General features: G+C 39.0%; 1 protein-coding gene across 1 annotated transcript; it reads left to right on the top strand.

Moving 5' to 3' along the window:
- Positions 1-89: 89 nt before the first annotated feature.
- On the top strand, positions 90-21,018 carry zgc:194282 (tyrosine-protein kinase Srms). The gene is made up of 8 exons (XM_034131799.1): positions 90-1,104; positions 4,203-4,324; positions 7,422-7,588; positions 11,356-11,503; positions 13,398-13,556; positions 16,669-16,850; positions 17,919-18,075; positions 19,152-21,018. The coding sequence occupies exons 1-8, from the start codon at positions 722-724 to the stop codon at positions 19,349-19,351; spliced, it is 1,518 nt and encodes a 505-aa protein (XP_033987690.1). The 5' UTR covers positions 90-721; the 3' UTR covers positions 19,352-21,018.
- Positions 21,019-21,965: the final 947 nt, after the last annotated feature.

The following is a 21,965-nucleotide window of genomic DNA, read 5'->3' as shown; positions in this document are numbered from 1 at the left end:
ATATATTTATTTCATCAAGTAATAATATGCCGTCATGGAGTTTTACATGTCAGAAAGTGTTTTAATAATGGACCAAAGATTTATAATACTGCAAGAACAATTGTTTAGCAAACACAGACTCCAACGTTTACTCAACCAAAATGACATTCTCTCCCACTAAAACACACACACACACACAGTTTGTCAGCAGCCTCCTCCCTCAGTACGCAGATGTGTGAGCAGCAGGAGGTGTGCGCAGCGCCAAACCCAAACTTTTTTTACGCACCTGGCCGCTGATTCACCTCTCCTCCTCTCGTGGATTAAACACCTGCACCGAGCATCAGCTGCTGCAGCCGCTTCATCTTTTCCACAAGATTACGATGGATTAACATTTTGTTTTTGGGAGCCATGCTCTCATTCTTTGGTGCTCTCTGCTCACACCGCCGACTCCTCGCGGGGAACCAATCCGACTTGGATGCCCTCCATTGCCGTTTCCGCATTCTCGCAGCCACCGTGCGCACTGCAGGCGCGGAGCTCAGATCCATGATCTCAACAGAAAAAACCGGTTCCTCCGGCCAGTCTACCCAAGTATTGCTGGCGGGGGCATTATGTTTAGAGCCAGAGGAAGAGAGAGAAACCGGAGGACTGACGGGCTGGACGTCGTTTCAGAGGACTGAGGAAGCCTGAAGCGTCTCATTGAGCGGAAGAACCTGGACTAACCGCCGCCGCTTCATGTCCCGGGATGGAGGGCTGCTGTCGCTGCTGCATGCCGTGTTGTAGCCGGCTCTGGAACTACATTTGGCCGGACTTCCGCTACCCGAACGTCCCCAACAACAACAACCATGTCATCGCCAACCCGGCCGCGCAGACGGCGGAGATCCGCACCGTGTCCGGGGACATCCGCGTCCCGTCGCCCAAGAAGCGGCAGGTGCAGCTTTACGCGGCGCTCTTCGACTTCGAGGCCCGCAGCAACGACGAGCTGACGGTGAAGGAGGGGGACAAGCTGTCGGTGATCGAGAAGCGGGGGGAGTACGTGCTGGCTAAGAAGCTGACCGGGTCTCTGGAGTCCGGACTGATCCCAGCCAACTACGTGGCTCTGCTGCAGGACGAGTTCGCCAAACACAAGTGAGTCTGAAAATAATCCTCTAATGTTCTTCAGTCTCACCTGATCTCGCTGAGAACTGATGTTTATGTGTCATTTTTGAATGTGTCAGGATCTGTTAAATTCGCATGTGTTTGATATACATTTAAAGGCACAGAAGGTTCAAATATTCAAAATGACCATACACCTGTTTTTATTCTGATAACTGAGACACCCTGGTAAAGCTGACCGAGGGTTGACCTCCTGCTTTCATGCAGGAAATGTAGTCATGAACTGGTTCAGTCACAAAAATGATCAATGTAATCTCAGGGTTCGATTACACCTGATCTATTGTGGCAAATGTTCTGTTATTGGACTTGATTTGACTTATAAAGGCCTTTTTCTAATAGAGTCCAATTGTTATATTAAAATATATTTATAACTGAAACTATATCTTAAATGGTCAATCAACCAATCTCCATTTGGCTTATTTTCTTTACTGTTTAGTAGAGGATCAATATAAATATGCAACAATACTCCCATTACTGATTAATAGTTGTTTTGTTTTTTACAAAAATGGGGAAAATCCACTGGTTCACCATCTAATTTTGCCTAGTTTTTTTATATGGACAAAAACAGCAATTGGAAGGAAACCAATTGAGCTATTGTATTAGCAATTACTCAATTGTTAATTAATTTCTTGATACATTATTTGATTCATGAGTTTAAAACCAATTTTCCCAAAGCCCAAGTTAACTTATTCAAACGGCTGGTTTTATACCAAACAAAAAACTTTTAATACATTTTCTTAAGTTACAATGCCGTTTTATTTGCCTTAACCTACTTATTGATAATATTCCAAATAATGATGATTTACTATCAAAGTTCTCGTTGTGTAAAACTGTTTGTGAAGGCCTCAGTGGTCAATTCTACACTACCATCGCAATCAAGGGAGGCATTTGGTCAAACATATTGCAATATTAGATTTGAGTCATATTGCCCAGTCTTTCTTGAAGCCTCCTGGCATCACCAGATCTGCAGCTGAGAGCAGGCGAGAGGCTGCAGGTCGTCCATTATTTAGAGACTCCTCATGTTTCACAGAGCCGACCTCCAAGTTTTACCCCCCGTCTGTTTTCATGCTGCAGATCCCTCAGTGATCCTCACATGTCCCACTGTCCCCAAAGGGGCCCTATTATGCTTTTGGGGGTTTTCCCTTTCCAGTAGTGTGTTTTTATAAGTTTGTGTGCATGTCTGCAAAGGCTAACATCCCAAAGTTTCTCTCCACACTCTCCCTGTGCCTGAACACCTACATCGGACTCCTTTGTTTATTTACGTGACATGATGACATCATTACGTAACACCCACACTTCAATTGGCTATCACTTTAACACATCGTAGGTGATGTCCCGCTAAAGGCCAGCTAGCCAATCACAGCAGACTGGTCTCTGGTTTCAGACAGAGGGTGAAAAGAGGCAGTATGAGGAAAACAAAGAGATTTTTGAACGTTAAATCATGTAAACATGTCACAGTAGAGGCAATAAATACAAATTTGACCCTGAAAATGAGCTAGGCCGCCTTTAAACACAACACCAAAGCATAACATAATGTATTCCTTCATAATAAAGCTTCATACTGACACAATGAGGAACATCTGAGCCTGACGGAAACTATAAATAAGACAAATGTGTGCTAGTTTCTTTTTATAGAATCTAAAGATCAAAGCACCTTTTTAGTAGTCATAATGTTTTATCACTAAGATTCCTTTAAGAAGATAAGCTCAGTTTCTAGTCACACCTAATGTACTCAGAGCTTCTCGTAATATTATCTCCACCCTATTTATTTAAGGAATTACAAACCACTCTCCTGGTATGATGCAATATAAAACAATGGCACAAAAGGCAGCCTCCCTGATGATCATACAATTAAATGACATAATTTCATGACAATACATCTTATCACAGTGCACAGCTGCTGCTTGAGTTTATCTTCACAGTAATGTTCACCTTTTCCATTTTAATCTCAAATGTGTCCATAGAGAACAATATTTCTGTAGTGCTTTATTCACGGATCTCTTTGTTTCTTAAGTCGCTGCTTGTACAGTAGTTACTGTCAGTGAAACTTGAGCATGCAGTCGGACCCGCCCTCCTGATAACTTAGAGTAAATACAGGTCAGTTTCTGTGTCCCAGCAAACAGGCAGCACGTACTGAAACAACACGTTTAAACACTCTGAATAAATCTTTCGAAACAATTCTCTGTTAGAGATATTAACTTCATGTATGATGGGTTTAATCGGTGAACGTATTCTGATCCTTGACTTGACTAAAAGTACTAGTACCACAAAGTAATAATATTCTAGTACAAGTAAAACTCCTGCATGTAAAACTGATGATCTTCTATCAGCAAAATGTACTTTAAATAGTCCCTTTTGAGTGTATATACCCTGTAGTAATTCTAATGGTATATAGTTATCATTCATATTTGTACAATCATATTGGAGTTAGACCATTATTAATCCTTCATAATGATTAACTAGTATTTATTTATTGTTGCTAGTTCTTTTAAATGGTTGTAATAATTCATTATTTCCCAATGGATTAATCTGCTGATGTGTTTTTGATTTATTGTCTATGCTCAAGACAACAAAACTACTTTTTGAATGTTTTTAAGCAAATAAATATTCCTTCAAATTATGTTACCTTTCACAATGTATAACTATATTTAAAAATAGACCAACTAAGGTAAAACTCAACTGCCTAACACTTATGTTATTTATTCTGGGACAAATGGCTTGTCATCCACACTGTGCTGAATACAAGTGACCCGACCTGTTGGTTAAACTGTGTTACTGTAATGTTTACCTCCTTCACTGTGATCATCAGATTGCATTGTTCAAAATGTGATATACAGTATGCGTGTGATACACATACACACACATTCTGCTTTTGTGTGTTGTGCATGTTCTTCCTTTCTTTGGTCCTTTAATTCATTCATATATTCATTCATTGATTTGATCACATGTTACTCTGTTTCCATTAATCATGATTGATGTGTTTTTCATTGTGTTAAACATCCGATCATACATTCATCTCACGATCTTTCTTCCTCCCCCCTCATCATCCTCTGTGTGTCTTCTCTGTGCAGGTGGTACTACGGGAACATAAACCGTGGGAAAGCTGAAAAGCTGCTGCTGGCTTCCCAAAACAAAGATGGCTCCTTCCTGGTTCGCATCAGTGAGAGTCACAGTGACGAGTACACCATCTCTGGTAAGAGGCACATCATACATCCACAAACCTGACTTTCCCTCTTATTTTCATACTCTTGCTCTCCTTTTTGTATTTGTTACACTCAAAACAGACTTCATACTCCCAATTATTTATTGTTATTGTTTCTTGTAGCTGTAGTGTAGCTTGCTGTGAAAGTAATTCAGTGTCGAAAACCACAATTACAAAGGTTTTTGATTAAGCAAACATCAAACTCTGTATTTTACTACATGAAATGTAAGATATTTCAGAAGCTTTATGCTGTCTGAGATATTAATGATTTAGCATAGCAATTGTATAGAAGAGGTATTATGTCTGTTAAAGAGCAAAATCTAGCTTAAGTAGCTAACAATTGTCACCATTAGTTAGCTGATATCAGATTAAGCTAAATTAGCATATAGCAAAAACCGCCAGTGATATCAGAAACGCGTTATCAGAAAAAAGTGATATTTGTTTGCTTTCTATACCTCTGTACTTGCAGCGTTTTTCCTTCATGAGTTGGCTTACGATTTCTTTGGTTTCAGGGTTCTTTCCAAGTGTGTGTGTTTTTGTGTGTTTTCTTCAGCTGCAGTGCTCTGAGCTCTCAGCCACTGTATCATGTTTTGGTACATGCTGCATTTCTTCTCCTCCTGCCTCCTCTGTTTCTCTCCTCCTGCCTCCTCTGTTTCTCTCCTCCTGCCTCCTCTGTTTCTCTCCTCCTGCCTCCTCTGTTTCTCTCCTCCATCCATCACCCCTCTGCCTCCACCGCCCTTCTCTCTCTCAAGGTCTCCAGCCAGCGTCAACCTTAATATCCCTCCCTTCGATTTTCTCCCTCTGCTCCCACTCTAGAGGGCGGGAGGTGTCACATCTCGCCCTCAGGACGCCATGTTGGAGGTCGATGGGGGCTAAAGCGTCTGATTGCAGTTTGAACTTGGAGGATTTGGTGTTGAAAACAAATCACTCATCTCTGTTTTGGGGATTTGTTGCTGGTTATTTTTGCCAGAGACTGACCAGTGTTATGTTTGGACAGTTGTGAATAACAGTACCCTACAAATTAAATTAGACACCTTTTTTAAAGCATTGTAGTGTATTTTTTCATCTTTCTGGATTTAGACGGAGTTCAATTGATGTTTACCACTGAATGAACTCTTCATGCTAAGCTAAGCATATCACCTAATGGCTCCAGCTTGATGGGCACATTGGCTGAATACGTGATTGAGAGTTGGAGAGACGAGAGCCAGTGTTGTCAGGGTTTGTTGTGTTAAACGTGCCGAAAGCGTAGTATATCTAAAGAATTTTCCCCGTCATGTTTGAATATTTGGCTTTCTTCAACAATATAGATGGGACCCAAGATTTGTGAACGAGACTTCTCATAGAATAACAATCAGCCTTGTCTCCATGCTTTTTTCTTTTTCGTCCTGTCTCAGTCCTTTCCACAATGTTGTCAGACACTCAACAATCAAAGCCTGGCAAAACCCAGCAATTGTAGTGATTGTTCATTGATGGTGCGCTCTTCCTTCAAGTGATGAATTGAAGCACTTTAATCTGCAGCGTCCTCACTCGATATTGGTAACATTTCTGAAATTGTAGTTACTATTTGTAATCCCAGAGTTACCCTAAGAGTATTACCAAAAGGTTGAACTCTTTCGTTAGTCATTTTAGCAGTTTTTATTTTAGGGAAAAAACCGACCGTGTCTTCGGGAAAATAGTGAAGTGTTAGCTGGTATATTTAGACCGCAGTATTTACTGTCTTTGTTCAGTTGTAGTGACCTACATTTGGAAGCTGGTCTTCTTGAACAAACTACACTTTTTATGAATGAGCTCACAGCAGATTCTCTAATGGACCTCCAGAGAGTTGTGACTGTAAGCCTCTGTTATCGCTCTCTGTCCTCTGCACCACCTCCAGCTCATTCCTCTCCTCTCTTTTTTGATTTCTCCCTTTGGTTTCTGCATCCTTTCCTCCCCATCCCTCCGTCCACTTCCTTCCTTCTATACCGTCCCCCCTCTCCCCCCTTCCTCTCTTTTTTTCAAGGTCCTTCAGGTCCCAGGGGGAAAACGCTGCAGTTAGACGTTCACTGTGCTAGTCCTGCTGAAATATGCATCATCAGTAGTCTGTGTGTGAACACGTGCCTGAGAGGAGGCAGAACACCACACCTTCAATAATTCTGTTTTATTGCTTGGATGCAAACACTCCTGTATGATTTACTGTCTCCACCTCGAACGTATAAACACGGCCATCTTCTTCTTTGAGAGTATAATAATATGGTTTGTGCTTTTCTGTGAGGACTACACTCATAGTGTCGGTAGTGTTTCTATTCTTTATATTTTATGTCTGTGTATCTGGACTTCAAACCACAGTTCTTTAGAAGAGGAAAGAAGAAGATGTACTTTATTAATCCCCACTGCCGCCCTTTAGCTTCCTTCCTTTTGTTTTAAAAAGACCTTTGTCAGCTTGGATAATAAATTGGGTGTTTGCAACGGAGACAAGATAACAGATAATTTGGTCTTTATCAGATCTCTCTGTTCTATAAAAGATGTGTTTCACATATTTAAGATAAGATACACTTGGAAATGTTTTCATGGGCAATACTGTAATGCTTCCAATCAACTGAAAACCGTATGATCTAACAACACAGTAAAATATACTGTGTATATATATATATAAATATACTGTGTATATATATATATATATATATATATATATATATATATATATATATATAGTATGTAGTATGTAGAAGATTGCACATGCATTGTGAGATAAACCACAAGTAACACAAATCATGAGATTATGTATCATTTCAATGTGGAACAGTTCAGAAGTACAGCCTGAATACATTAACTGAAATATTCTTTAAAACAGTGGGTGTCATGTTTATAAACTAGATGTCTAAAAAAACAAATGTAGTCAAATTTGAATGCAGTAACTATCAGAATATCAATGTTGTTTTACATGTCTGATGATGAAACTGCTCTGCTTGATCCCTGCTGTCCTTTCCAGAATAACTTTCTAAACAAACAACAGATGTTCTGGTTGTGAGAAAGACTAATGATTGAGTGATTCTTTGAGTGTTAAAACATTGACTACATGTGCTCACAATAACTCTCCTCCCTCTCGCAGCCCGCAGCGAGGGGAAGGTGTACCACTTCAGGATCCAGCGCTCCTTCATCGGGGCGTACTTCGTCTCAGATAAAGTTTCCTTCGGCACTCTGGGAGAGCTCATCTCGTACTACCAGAAGAACCCTCGCAGCCTCGGAGTGCCGCTCGAGGAGCCGTGTGCACAGCAGGTAGGACATAAAGAAACACAATGTTTTCTATTCCTGTCAGGGCCCTCGTTTACATAATGCATTCAGCGGTCCGTAACCTTAAAGCCACACTAATCAATACTAACACTAATGATGTGTATATGTAGTGAGCAACACACACACACACACACACACACACACACACACCATCCTCTCCAGACTCAGCAGTTCTCCTCAGCTCCACAGAAGGATCTGGTTAAATGTTTTCATTAACCTCATTTCCAGCAGCAGCAGTTTCCACCAAACACTCTTCACATAGAGGACCATTTAGGGATGGCTCAAGGACTTTATTGTCATTACAGTACTTGTAGTACATGAAAGGGAACAACATGACGATTTAATTATCACAAAAGCCACTGCACAATCGTTAAAATGTCACGGAAGTTAAATATGTAAATTTAAAAAAGACTTTAAATTGAACCAGGGAAATTGTGGTAACATAGGTTAAGTATCCGGCTACTAAGTTTATAAAGCAAAATAAAAATGCAGAATTTTGTAAGGGAAAGAAGCTTTGGTAAAGTCATGGTACAGTAAGTCATAGTATAGTATGTTGGGGGAAAAAACACATATATAGTTTGTTGGAGATATTAGAGGAAACGACATGGTATAGTCTGTCGAAAATATGCAAAGAAAAAACAACACATTAAATAGTGTCAAAAATATCAGAAAAAACTACCTAGTCTAGTATGTCCAAAGAAAGTCATAGTATTGTACGTAGAAAAATATCAGAAAAAACAATTTAGTATAGTATCCCGAAAATGTCGACAGCGTGGTATGCAGAAAAAAACATATATTTTCAGGAAAAACGACATTGTACAGTATGTAAATACAATAAACAGACTGGGTTATTGCAGAGTAGAATTCAATAAAACAATTAAGGTATAGTATGTCGAACATATCAGGAAAAAAAACAATAGTATTGTCTAAAAATATCTGAAGAAAACGACATGGTATAGTATGTAGAAAAAAGTAATTGTATAGTCGGAAAAATATCATAGTTTGTCAAGATGAGGCGTAAAAACTACATATTTGAGTATGTCAAAGAATACCAGTGAAAAACATAATAGTTCATTGCCTTTCTTTTTTTCTGCAAATGACATTATATGTAGGAGAAATCTTGCCTAAAACTAAACTGGATTAGCTCTCGTAGAACTGCTTTTGTAGTATTTCTCAAAGCCAGCAGCCACTCATGGCTCTTAACAGTTTCCAGTGATAATTCAAAAGATAAAAGTCAAATTTCCGGCAGCTAAACCTCCAGTTTTAATTTCCAGTATCTCTTCTAATTCTGCGAGTAGGAATCTGTAACAAAGTGCAACAAAGACCCTGAACTCATCGTTCTATTGTTGCTCTGCAGCAGGGATTTGATGAGTGCCGTCTTGTGCTTTGTGTGCATGAATTAATACCAAGAGGCAAACATATTTGGAACAGTTTTAGAAATGAAATCACGTGGCAGGCTGTAATTATGCCTGCTATCTCTGCACAGCAGCTCACATGAAACCCCCAGAGAGATGAATTCTTTATTCATGGCTCATCAGTTTCAGCCCGGCGGGAGAAGACGAGGTCTCAGTATCTGGAGACGTTTCACTGCAAACAGAGGAACCATCCATTTAAAACAGCAAGTCATCAAATTACAAATATAGAATGACGCTGAAGGATTAAGGAAGGTTGCGTCCCGTTTTACAGACGAGCATCAAGTAGTGTTCGGGACGTTAATTCAGTATTTCCCCTGGATCAGAAACCTCTCAGTGATTTCTCCCTCTTCTCTCTTCCCTTCCAGAGGAGGCTGTGAGTCTGAGGCCACGGACACACTGAGGCAGAAACACACACACACACACACAAATTCAACACTTTGCTTTCATTAATGCAAACAGAGTAAAACACTGACTGATAAAACTACTCATAGTTTTTCTTTTGCCTTTTCATTTTATACCTTATTACCAGTAAAAGTTGTAATCGGCTACTGACATACTACTACTCTAATAGTTTTTCTTTTGCCTTTTTTATAATGTTTTATTCGCTTATTTATATTTTATAATCAGTCAAAGTTGTAATCATCTACTAGTGAATGTATTTTTTGATTTGTAAGCGTCCCATTGGCATTTCAAGACATGGCTGCAGCTAATCAAGCTAATGTGATTTCAAGAAAGATGTTTTAACATTTAATAAGTCATTTTTTGGTCTTTTTTAATTAACCACATTCACCATTGGGTTTCAAACTGTGAGCAGGACATACATTGAGAACACAACAGCTCTTCCTAACTTATCTGGCATCCTGAGGTTCACAGCTTTTGAATCCTGAGTATGTAATTATAAATAGACTCAGTTGTTTGTTTTTTCCGAAGAGCTTTTTGAAGTATTTCCTCTCATCATTTATATTAAGTCAGCGTCTCAGACAGCCACCGTGCTCCACTCATCATTTAGGCTTCAAACACAAGAATAATCTGCTTTTCGAAGATGAGACACTCCCCGCTCCATCAGTTAAAGGTTTTTCCAGTAAAAAGAGACACTAATGGGGCTTTCAATCACTTTTTATTGATTTGGCACGCCTTTTTGTTTTTGTTAATTACATAGCTAAGAGACATGGTCAATAAAAACTGATAAAGCGTGGTTTGTGGCTTGTTTTAAGGAGATGTCTGACTAAAAGCAGATTGATCCTGCTGTTTAAAACGCCCAATAAACTGTCTGACTGACTGAGAGAGAACAAGTGGGTAGATTTCTCAAACCTGAAGCCATTACTGAGATTATGTCACAATTCTAAATGAAGTGGGATGAAACAACAGTATAACAATTTTGTTTTTGTTATTAGTCAACATGACTTATGACACACTCGTGTAAGATTTGAAAATGGAAGAATAAGTCAGAATAATTTCATTTTGAGTGTTCTTTGTATGTGTTTTATTGTGTGTCAGAGTATTCAACGGCTACTAACTTGTTTTGAATGGGTCTAATCAAGCCTTTGTATCACCTGATTAACACTTTGATTTTTTTCATTTCATTTTAATCAAAGCACTTGATATTAAGAACATAATGTTTTGTAGCACCTGATTTTTACTGACAATAGATTTGTCATAAAATCTTTGAATTCATGCCTTTTTCCGCCCATTTATTCTTTCACTTACCTTGCATCATGCTGCTTATGTCATCATCAATATTTAAATTGCTCTGAAAAGAATTAAGAAACGTGAGACTGCAAAAACATTTAACAAGCTAAGAAAAAATAAATGAAAGACAATATTAGCAAATATCGAAAGTTTTTTTTCGTCTGGCTTTTAAAAAAAAAAATCATTATCAAATGAAGGACATTTTGACTGGCATTAAAATCTTTTTGCATCAGGAAAAGATAAACCCAGGCTCTCGTGTTTCCAGTCATGTTGATTTATAGAGACCAGCATTCAGGAAAGTACATCAGATATCACAACATCAATGAAAGTTAAAGGCAACGTGCCCAGAATGTCATTTAATGAATCAAAAGCATATTTTCCGCTCTGGTCCATTATCACATTTCAACACTGGTTTCATGATTACTCGGCAGTATCAGGGCTCATGTCACCAGGTATCATGTACATTATGTGACCAAGCAGCTCTCATCATTCACAGTCCAGTTCTGTGTTTCAGCACCTTGTAATGTGCAGAGTGGGGACTTCTTTCAAAACTGATGAATCAAACAATATTTAAAATGCACAGAGCATCCTTTCTGTAGACAGTTCTGAGTGTAAGTGGTCTGGACTCACCCTGTGGTCTCTGTGCAGCGCGAGCTGTTCGACATGGAGCCGTGGGAGAGGCCTCGAGAGGAGTTCAGGCTGCAGAAGAAGCTGGGAGAGGGGCACTTTGGAGAGGTGTGGGAGGCTCTGTGGACCACTGAGAACAAGAAAGTGGCCATAAAGACGCTGAAACAAGGTAGGAAAGCAGGAATAATGAAGCATGTGACTGACCATCATTTTGTGTGTACAGACGGAGAGATCGAAATACCGTTTCCCACAATCCCAAATGCAACATAAAATATAATAATAATAATGGGTTCCATTTATAAAGCACTTCATATTTCATTTCAAATCCCGAAGTGCTACAAGCAGTGAGCATGAACAGTATAAATAAACATTACACAACACGGTAGAATTAATAAAAAGCAATAAAAAAAAAAATATGTATGCAAATATGTATATACATATCTCTGATGATTGAAGACAATTTGAACTGCTTTGCAATTGTTTTATGAGGAAGATGATGCCGATTGTTTTGAACATTTTGAAAACAGCATTACTTGCATCTGTGTCTGCCATCCTGCAATCTTCCTTAATGCTTCAAACCTTACACAAAGTAACACCCCCCACCTGTAGATCAGTGGAAAACCCTGGGCAGAAATGTGTACAACAATGTGTGCAGTTAAACACAAAAGGGGAACAGAATCATAACAAATCGGCTCCATAAGTAGAGGTCAAAAACGTACAGGGTACTACTTGCAGATGGCAGCCATTAAAGAGTTATTAAACACCCTTCTGTGTTTGCTGGCCTCCTGTTTACCCACTTCTGAACACTCCCACCTTCAAAAAGGAAATTGATACTGAAAACGAAGAATGGTTTCTGTCCTTTCTTTCAATCCTTAACACCTTGCCTAACTGTACCAGAGAGGGCAGTGAAACACCAGCTTTTCCTCCTGGTGTTGGGTTACTCTATAACGCTGTGTCAGGCTGAAAAAATAACAAAACACAATGGACCTTGATATTTGATCGTTTGTGGGTTTTATGTGAGCATTAATCCCTTTTCTGTCTTGAATAACAGAGGAATTAGCGCAATGCAACACAATCATTCTACCTGATTGGTCATCTATGGCAATTTTATATTGGTAGGCTAGAGATAAATATAGACGGATGAATGGATAAACAGGATGTACACAAACGTGACGGAGAGCAATGTTGATAACAAATGGCAGAAAGAGATATTGAGAGGAAAATGTTACCCCTCCTATTGTCTTCGTTTCCCCCCCCCCCCCCCCCCCTTACTTTGATGTTCGCGGTCAAATTTGACCGGTCCTGTTTTAACTGCTATTACATTAACACAAACACCATTAATCATCACCACATTTAATTTAACACCCTTTCAATCTGTAAATATTGTATTAGACTACTGGTATACATGAAAAACTGCAGTAAATAATATACAAAGAATAGACACTGAACATGTATTGCGTGTGCCAGGTGTGATCCATGTGGGGGGATGGGCACATAAGAGCGGGAAATGTATCAAATTGTTCTGTGTGTGTTTGTGAGTGCCAGGTGTGATTCACATGGGGGGATTGGGCACATAAGGGGGGGGGACACATCTAGAGTATGTGTGTGTGGGTGTGTGTGTGTGTTTTATCTGATCCGGATGGTTACTAATTCCTTTTCTTTATGGCGGTCATTTTTGACCGGGAACACCATGGGTGTTACAAAGTTGACTAAATCATCCAAAATTCAATGAAAGTGATGATCAGCAATTGTATATGTTCAAATGTCTACTGTGAAGGATATCATAAAGCCTTAATGCAATCGAATGTAAAACAAAAAAGTTATGATTGAAGAAAGTAGTAAATCGGTCAGATTTGACCGAAGACAACAAGAGGGTAAAGACTCAGAGTAAAAGAAAAGCTGCTTAAAATAGTTTTTGTAGGAATAATAAAAGGTTAGTTGGAGATCATAAAAACATTTTAAAAACTGAAATGAGTCAATCATGGACACCAGTTAACAAAATGACAACCTAGATAATCATATAAAGTATACATTTACCAATAATTGTGTTTCCCCTCCTCCAGAGGACACGAAGCAGGACGAGTTTGTGAAGGAGGTCCAGGCGCTGAAGAGCCTGCACCACCCGAAGCTGATCCAGCTGCTGGCCATGTGCTCCAGAGGAGAGCCCGTCTACATCGTGACCGAGCTCATGAACAAGGGGAGCCTCAAGTCCTACCTCGCCTGTAAGTCACACAAACAAACAAACAGATAAATATCCAGTGCTGAAAGAAGTAATCCAATCTTTTACTTAAGGAAAAGTACTCCTACCACAGTGTAGTAATATACTGCAGAATGGAAAAGTCATGTGTTCAAAATATGTCCAAGTATTGGGATCAAAATGTACTTAAAATACCAAAAGAGTAAAGTACTTATTTCAGAATATACATATTTATTATATAATCGAGGATAATTATGAATTGCTTCAATGTTGCAGCTGTTGCAAGACAAGTCATTTAGATACTGCTCAGTAAGTACATCTAAAATAATACAAATGTTTTGTAATGATTGGTAATGGTTCATAATTCCTTAGTTGATTTGTAGTTTTTATTCATTAACAAATCTTCCAAGAAACTAAAGCTGTCATATAAATATAGTCTAGTAAAAATATGTTTTCCTCTAAGACGAAGAGAGAAGTTTAAAGTAGCTAAAGATGTAAGTACTTGAGTACAATCCTGAGGTACTAAGTAGAATACAAGAGTGAATGCACTTAGTTTCCACCATGAAAAATATCCACACCCATACCTGAGCCTCGATCTGATGAGAAAGATTTTCCAGTAATGTTGAGATTGCTTTATTTCCTGTTTCTAACACAGGCCACACAACTGCTTCCTAAGAGAGGAGACTCCACAGCTGCTTTATTACGTAAAGAGGTTTAAAATGGGAAGCTAATTTACCAGAAATCTTTTCCTGGGTTTGACAATTTCAGCCCTTACCTCAGACATTTTTTGAAATGCTCTCTGAAGCGGTATTTAGGCCAAGCGACTGATAAATCTCTCCCCTTGAATCCAAAGAAAATGGACTTATAATCTGTCGGCTGGCAGCTCCGCTCAGCAGAAATATTGTTCTGACGTTTTACAAAAGGCTTTAATCACAGGGAGTCTTAGTGAGCAAAGTGTGAGCGGTTTGACTCAGATATCACTCATTCCAGTTTTATTCTTCAGGCTGAGTGTCATGGCTGCTGCAGTAATACTTTATGCTTCTATAAAACCTGCCACACAACAATAGAGAAGAAATTCTTCATTCAAAATCTAGTACAATGTGTTTAACATGCTGCAGTAAAGTTGTTACTCTGCAGTAAAACAGCAGTTTGTCAGTAATCACATTCATGCAAAAGAGGATCTTCCAGCATTACGTGTGTAAACGGCAACGAACAGTTGCAAATCACATCCTTTGGTAAACAGTTTAACGCTGCAGCGGATCATTGCCAACAGGAGCAGAACAAAGTAATGTGTTCCTCTTTTGCTTCTCTGCACAGCCGCACGCATCAAAGCGTTACGAGTAATTTACAGCCATTGACTTTTGGAGCATGTCCTGCGTTCATGAGGAAAATATGAGGCACTCATTCACAGCACATTCACATCTAGCCTCTGTACTTATCAAGGGGTGGGTGGGTGTGTGTGTGTGTGTGTGTGTGTGTGTGTGTGTGTGTGTGTGTGTGTGGTGTGTGTGTGTGTGTGTGTGTGTGTGTGTGTGTGTGTGTGTGTGTGTGTGTGTGTGTGTGTGTGTGTGTGTGTGTGTGTGTGTGTGTGTGTGTGTGTGTGTGTGTGTGTGTGTGTGTGTGTGTGTGTGTGTGTGTGTGTGTGTGTGTGTGTGTGTGTGTGTGTGTGTGTGTGTGTGTGTGTGTGTGTGTGTGTGTGTGTGTGTGTGTGTGTGTGTGTGTGTGTGTGTGTGTGTGTGTGTGTGTGTGTGTGTGTGTGTGTGTGTGTGTGTGTGTGTGTGTTAGGGCAATGCCAATAAAGTCCTTATTCTACAGCCATAGTGCAATAATGTACTTTATAATGATACGTTAAAGCAAATGTAGTTGTCTTTTGTCACTTTGACTTTGCATACTACTGTACATACATATCAGTACATCATTACTATATACATTGAGAGACAATAATATGTATTGTTAATACATTTTAAGTTACATTTTAACTTATCTTTTAAGTCGATTTTTTCCAGAAAAAGCTAAGGATTATCAAATCAAATCAGGTTTTATTTATATAGCACATTTAAAAGCGATTTTTGGTCGAGCCAAAGTACTGTACATGTAATAACACATTACTACAAATCACAATAAACGACAATAAGTTACAACAGATATATCTTAAAAACAAAATAAAAATAAAACACACGGAAAAGTCAGGAGTCGTGCTCCGCTCTAACTAGAAAGCCAGAGAGAAGAAGTGTGTTTTTAGTTTTGATTTAAAAACCCCTAGGGTCTGGGCCGACCTCACATGGAGGGGCAGAGTGTTCCAGAGCCTAGGGCCAGCTGCTGCGAAGGCTCGGTGCCCTCGGGTTTTTAGCCTGGTCTTGGGCACTACCAGCAGCAGCTGGTCAGCAGACCTTAAAGCTCTGGCTGGGGTGTAGCCCTGGAGCAGTTCAGCTATATAGGCCGGAGCCAGCCCATTTAGTGCTTTAAAAACAAATAAAAGGATTTTAAAATCAATTCTGAACCGAACTGGAAGCCAGTGTAGTGAGGCCAGAATAGGGGTGATGTGGTCGTGCTTTTTGTGGCCAGTCAGCAAACGTGCAGCAGCGTTTTGGACTAGCTGCAGGCGTTTGATTGAGGCCTGGTCCATACCCACATACAGAGCGTTACAATAGTCCAGTCTCGAGGTTACAAAGGCGTTAATAACCCTTTCTAAGTCTTTAAAAGATAAATACGACTTGGTTTTGGCCAATAGTCTTATTTTAAAAAAGCAGGATTTTACTACGGTGCTGACCTGCTTGTCGAATTTAAAAGTGCTAGTGAAGGTCACTCCAAGGTTCATGACCGAGGGGAGGATGTTTTTTTTGATAGAGCCCAGAATATCAACCGGAGAGGCTGGAGGTTGCGGTCCAAAAAAGATGACCTCGGTCTTGCTCTCGTTGAGGTTGAGGAAGTTTTTGCTCAGCCAGGATTTTATCTCTGCTAAGCAGTCCATCAACTGCTGTAGTGAGTGATTATGAAATCGAGTTCAATAGGGAACAAATATCAATGCCAATTATATGATCTTTTTACTGCCATTTCATTGTCAATCCATCCTGTTCACTAGTTCAGCTGACTGTGTGTGTGTGTGTGTGTGTGTGTGTGTGTGTGTGTGTGTGTAGCTGCTGAAGGCCAGGTGCTGACATCAGCTCATCTGATCTACATGGGCAGTCAGATCGCAGAGGGCATGGCGTATCTGGAAGACAGGAACATCGTCCACAGAGACCTCGCTGCCAGAAACGTCCTGGTGGGAGACGACCTGGTCTGCAAGGTGGCCGACTTCGGACTGGCTCGGATCATTAAGGTGAGCAGGGAGTGTGTGTGTGTGAGATTAAGAGAGGAAGAGAGAGCATGAACACATAGTATGATAGAAATAGGTTATCTGGTTGTTTCAATGGTCAAGAACGGTTTCTTATTTTAGAATAACGCTAATTCTTTATCCGTGTTCCTTTTTTAAATATGTATAATGTGCTTTGTTGTTTCTGTACAAACTCATTTATACTTCATTCAAAACTCCTTCCTCCTTCCATCTGTCCAGTATAATGAAACAGCACTCAAGTCTGCATAATTCACCCTGTGTCTGTGTAATAAGACGAAGATGTTTTATTCATACAGAGCTTCCAGGACATGGAAATACTTCAAATCAGCGAAGAAATAACTTTTTAGAGCAGAAATATAACATTATTTCCCTTCCTTTAACAAGCGGTGTTAATGTCGGTGCCACTCTCATTTTTCACATTTAACACAACGCATTTGTTTCCAAAAATAATGATAACATATTTTCTGTTTGTTGATTTTATGTTAACAAGAAGATCGATGTACTTGTTCGTATTTTGTTAGCAACATGGCTTCTGCTAGCAGCTGGCTAATGTTACCGTACAAAACAAGAAACAACGGAAATAATCCCAAAAAACAAGAAACCCTGATCTCAGTGCTATGGAGTAAGAGTAAGACACCCTGTAGAATCATTAGACAGGTTTTGTTACTTTATGATCTAGCTAAGAGGGAAATATTTGTGTATTATTACTCTCAATCTTCCTATTTTGCCTCATTCATCAGTGTGGATGGGTAGAGGTTTTGAGTTAACATTACTTGGGTTGACTGGAAACATAGGGACTATACGGATGTTTTGAAATGTGAATTATTCATCCAACATGTTACACAAAGGCAATGCATCAATTATGCAAGTAAAAAGTTTGTTCTCAGATGATTGATGGTCTCCTGTTTTTCAGTCAAGTCAAACCACTGTTGGGGCTTCATGGAGAATGAAGAAAGTCTTGAATTTAAAAAAACAGAAATGGCTCTACGGTGCGGATTTAAAGTCCAAGTTCATATATTCTGTAAACCTTTCACTGTGTCTTCCTCTCTATAGGACAGTGTGTATACAGCCAGTCGAAACACAAAGATCCCGGTGAGGTGGACAGCTCCTGAAGCGGCAATTTACCAACGGTTCTCCGTAAAATCAGATGTCTGGTCGTTCGGGGTGCTGCTGTACGAGATGCTGTCCCGCGGCAAGATGCCCTATGAAGGTATACTGAAGTGTACAGTCTTATTATTTTATGGAGAACTATTTAATTACTTTCCCACTGGTTAATAAACAGGTTATTGTTATACAATGGGTGATAGTGTGCAATTAATTGTTTCTAATGGTGGTTACATTCTGTCAAGTTAATACAATGGAATGATGTCATTGGATAATGCAGTTTACGTTATCCAAAAAGCTGATCAACTGTTGATTTGTCTGTATCTTACTCATTGTCAACAAATCATATGAAAAAAAGGTAGAAATAAGAGTGAATGTGCTTGGGCTGAAAAACACAGACAACATTGTTTAGACAAATTGTAAAGTGTTGGGAGAAGATATAACATTGTTCTAAACCGCTAAATACCATGCACAATTAAACCATTTTATTTTACAAAAGGGTTTAAACGTTACCCTAAAAAGAGCTTTCGTATTTTTTGGTATATTTTCTTGGGGATATTTTATAATGGCCACACTGTTTTACTGGGTGACTTGTTCCTGAATACACACACACACACACACACACACACACACACACACACACACACACACACACACACACACACACACACACACACACACACGTTATTTTTGACTCAGTCCCACATGTCCTGCTGTCACAAACACTCACTTGAGAACCACACGCCGATTAATCCTCAGCTCAAAATAGTCTACAACAAATGCACCATTTCCTCCTGTTTGATAAAGACTACAGTGTCCAGCTATTTTAGGAAATAACTGATACTTTAAAAAAAATAGATCTTTATATGTTTTACCATTTTTTAAAACGTAAGTACCACAAACAGGAAGTCAGAAAATTACTCGTAGGCGGATCCACACGTTGTTGGTTTTGGTCATTTCATATGTTGGAAATATATAAATTGAGGAACACAAGTCTTATTATATAAAAACAAGTTTTATCATAACATGTACTTTGAAGATACCTTGATTGAATAAGTAATGTTGACTTCATAGTTGAGTTCCTGATGTTTCCTAGAAGTGGTGAAATATCCCTGCCTGCAAAAGAAAACGATTGAGAAACTGGTCAGCTCCCAAACTCATGCTTTTTATATTTCTCATTAGGAAAAAACAACAAGGAAGTATTGGATCTGCTGTCATCTGGGTTTCGGTTGCCCTGTCCCAGCCGCTGTCCGCAGAATATTTACAGAATAATGATGGACTGCTGGGGCGCAGAGCCCTCCAAGAGACCCTCGTTCCACGCCCTGCACAGCCAGCTGGACTCCATATACGCCAGGATATACTTCAAGACTGTAGAGGTGTAGAAGAAGTGAAACATGGAGGAAGAAGGGGACAGCAGGAGCAGATCTGCAACGGACTATCAACTGCTGGATGGACTGCAAATATGCGGAGAGAAAGAAAACGGGGATGCATGCAACGTCTTCCACTACAGGGTAATTGTACTTTAAAAACACCACGGTGTGAGAAGACAGAGGGAAGAGCATCAGAACTGGACATTTGGAGAAGATGCTCGCCAAATCAAGGAAAGAAAATTAGGAATACCTAAGATCTTAGGCTCAAAGAAAGCAAGGCAGATAATTAAAAGACTATCACCTTAGAAAGGTTTGTATACACTCCTACTCCTAAAAACAATTGAACACTTAAACCCTCGGCACATTCACAGAACCAACTGTTTTTAATTTTATACCCGTTTTGTGTTTTATAAATGATATTTTATTACTTCTGGATGTGCCATGTTTGTGAATGCACACATTTTGAAATGTTATGAAATCACAGGTAAGGACTTTATTTAATCACCTGCCTTTGGACTGCAAAGCTAAAATGGAGGTTATGTGCAATAGTTAAGAGGTTTTCGGGTTTTTAGCCACGCTAGCGGCCCTGTGTAGAGATTTTTTTGACATTTAACTGATGCCATGATATTTTGTTAAGACCTTTGTGATCCTCAAAGGATGAAACTAACAACTTTGATGACTTTTTATCTAGCATCAGCAACAAATAACAATTTTCTTTTTACAACACTATGAACAGACTCCCTACAGCTTCCGCTGTACTTAAAGATTAAAGGACTCTCTAAATAATAAACCAATACTCTATCATGGTACTTTAATGCTTAGAATAAAAAGATGGATGCATGTTAACTTGTTAGCTCAACAGATAACATTCATGCTAAACTCAGTAGCATACTCAACTGGATAAATATAGAAAACTTATTACGCCTATGTCAGAATTAAACTCAAACCGATGAGCCAAAGTACAGTTCTTTGAGTCTGAGATGTCTTGAAATGATCACTATTCAGAGTTTAACAGTTTATATTTGTGTGACAAAATAGCTCAGGGAGAATTTTTTTAACACCATTAGACTTTAATGATCCAAATCAACTTCCTCTCCATCAGCTTCATGGGTCCTCTAGCGTGGCTGAACGTTGTTGTCTTGTTTTTAACCACAAAAATAAAGTATTTTAATCTGCCAACCTTCTGTTACAGGAATTTGAGAAGGTTTTGGCTACATGTTACACCTGGATAAATGTTTTTCTTGAATAATATGGGGAATTGTTTTTATCTTTCAATGTGTTGGGGTCTGACCCGGTGCTTTAACGGTCAGTGGGCCATAGAGCCATGTGTACAGGTTTTAAGTTATTAAACTTTGAAGAGGTCCACTGTAATGGCCGGTAACAACTCGAGTGCCTATGTTTACACCACATACTGTCCACACACTTCAAACTGGACTGTAAAAACGACAAATATGGAATAATGTATGAGGCTTAAAGACCTGCACAGTGAATTAACAATATCCAAAGGGGAATTGAGACAAATGCAACTTTTGTCTTTTATGCATGAAAACAATCAACAAAGCCACGTTCAGGAAACTTTAGCCATAATCATCAAATCACAAGATTGAGTTGTGTGTTTTAGGCTGAATGCCATTGGGTACCAAACACTAGTAGTACAAAGAATAAAATATTTAAAGTATTGTTTGAAATGTGCCTGTGCTTTTTAATCACAACTTCCACTGTATTTTAACTGCAAACAAAGAAATACAACTTTTTTATAAAAATATAAATGGGGGGGGGGAAAGGAAGATTGAGGTACAACTCTAAAGAAGAATGAGTTTACTGAGAAAAAACCAGAAAGGATCTATTCTAATCTATTTTGCAGGTTTTATCACTCACACTTTTAAGCACCCTGTATGATTTTACATTGATTTCTTATAAACTTAACAGCCATGGCTTTTTATTTAAGCCAACACAGACATTAGTCAAATGTACGTCTCTTGGTGCTTCCAGTCTTCCAAAAAAGTACCCAATGAATGCCAGGATTTTAAGCAGAAATTACAAAGTGTCTTACTATGTTTATCTCTAAAGAAATTGCATTTGGATTTAAAAAAAAAAAGACCACATTATTCCTCTAAGAGTACATGTATATCAGCCTCTAAATACATTACTAATCATTACTAATTAATCATCTTCATCAACCCAGTTGTACTGTGAAGTATCAAGCATTGCAGTAATGGGCATCATATTCAATATTTTAATTCCCACTTTTAACAATCACTATGCATATTTTTTTTAAGACACACAATGCACATCAGTAACGTTACATTCATGTGAAATATGTAGTTTACAATTGAAGTTCCTTAAATTAAATTATCCTCCAACTCAAGCAAATGGTAAGAAGAGAAAAAACATGTGGCCCTGTTGAAAAGTCCTCAAACAAAAGGTCTGAATCACAGCTAGATAAAGTCTACTACATGATGAAGAAACTGCGGCTTGTACAAAAACAAAAATGTGGTTCATTCCGGGCAAAGTTCAAAAGAGAACCTTTAACCTCAAATGATATTACTGTGGGTAAGATATCTTGGCAGCAGATACAGTTAGGAGTCAAAGAATGCACAATAAAAAAGGTGTGCCGTGTATTCAA

Source organism: Trematomus bernacchii, unplaced genomic scaffold, assembly GCF_902827165.1.
Source record: "Trematomus bernacchii unplaced genomic scaffold, fTreBer1.1, whole genome shotgun sequence".
NCBI lineage: Eukaryota > Metazoa > Chordata > Actinopteri > Perciformes > Nototheniidae > Trematomus > Trematomus bernacchii.
This window is presented reverse-complemented; position numbering and strand designations above follow the sequence as displayed.

Bases quoted from the DNA above. Each gene is read 5' to 3' on its own strand.
- zgc:194282 (XM_034131799.1), top strand. From the start codon at position 722: ATGGAGGGCTGCTGTCGCTGCTGCATGCCGTGTTGTAGCCGGCTCTGG. The intron at 4,325-7,421 runs GTAAGAGGCACA...TCCCTCTCGCAG, and splicing joins TGACGAGTACACCATCTCTG to CCCGCAGCGAGGGGAAGGTG. The intron at 7,589-11,355 runs GTAGGACATAAA...GTCTCTGTGCAG, and splicing joins AGGAGCCGTGTGCACAGCAG to CGCGAGCTGTTCGACATGGA.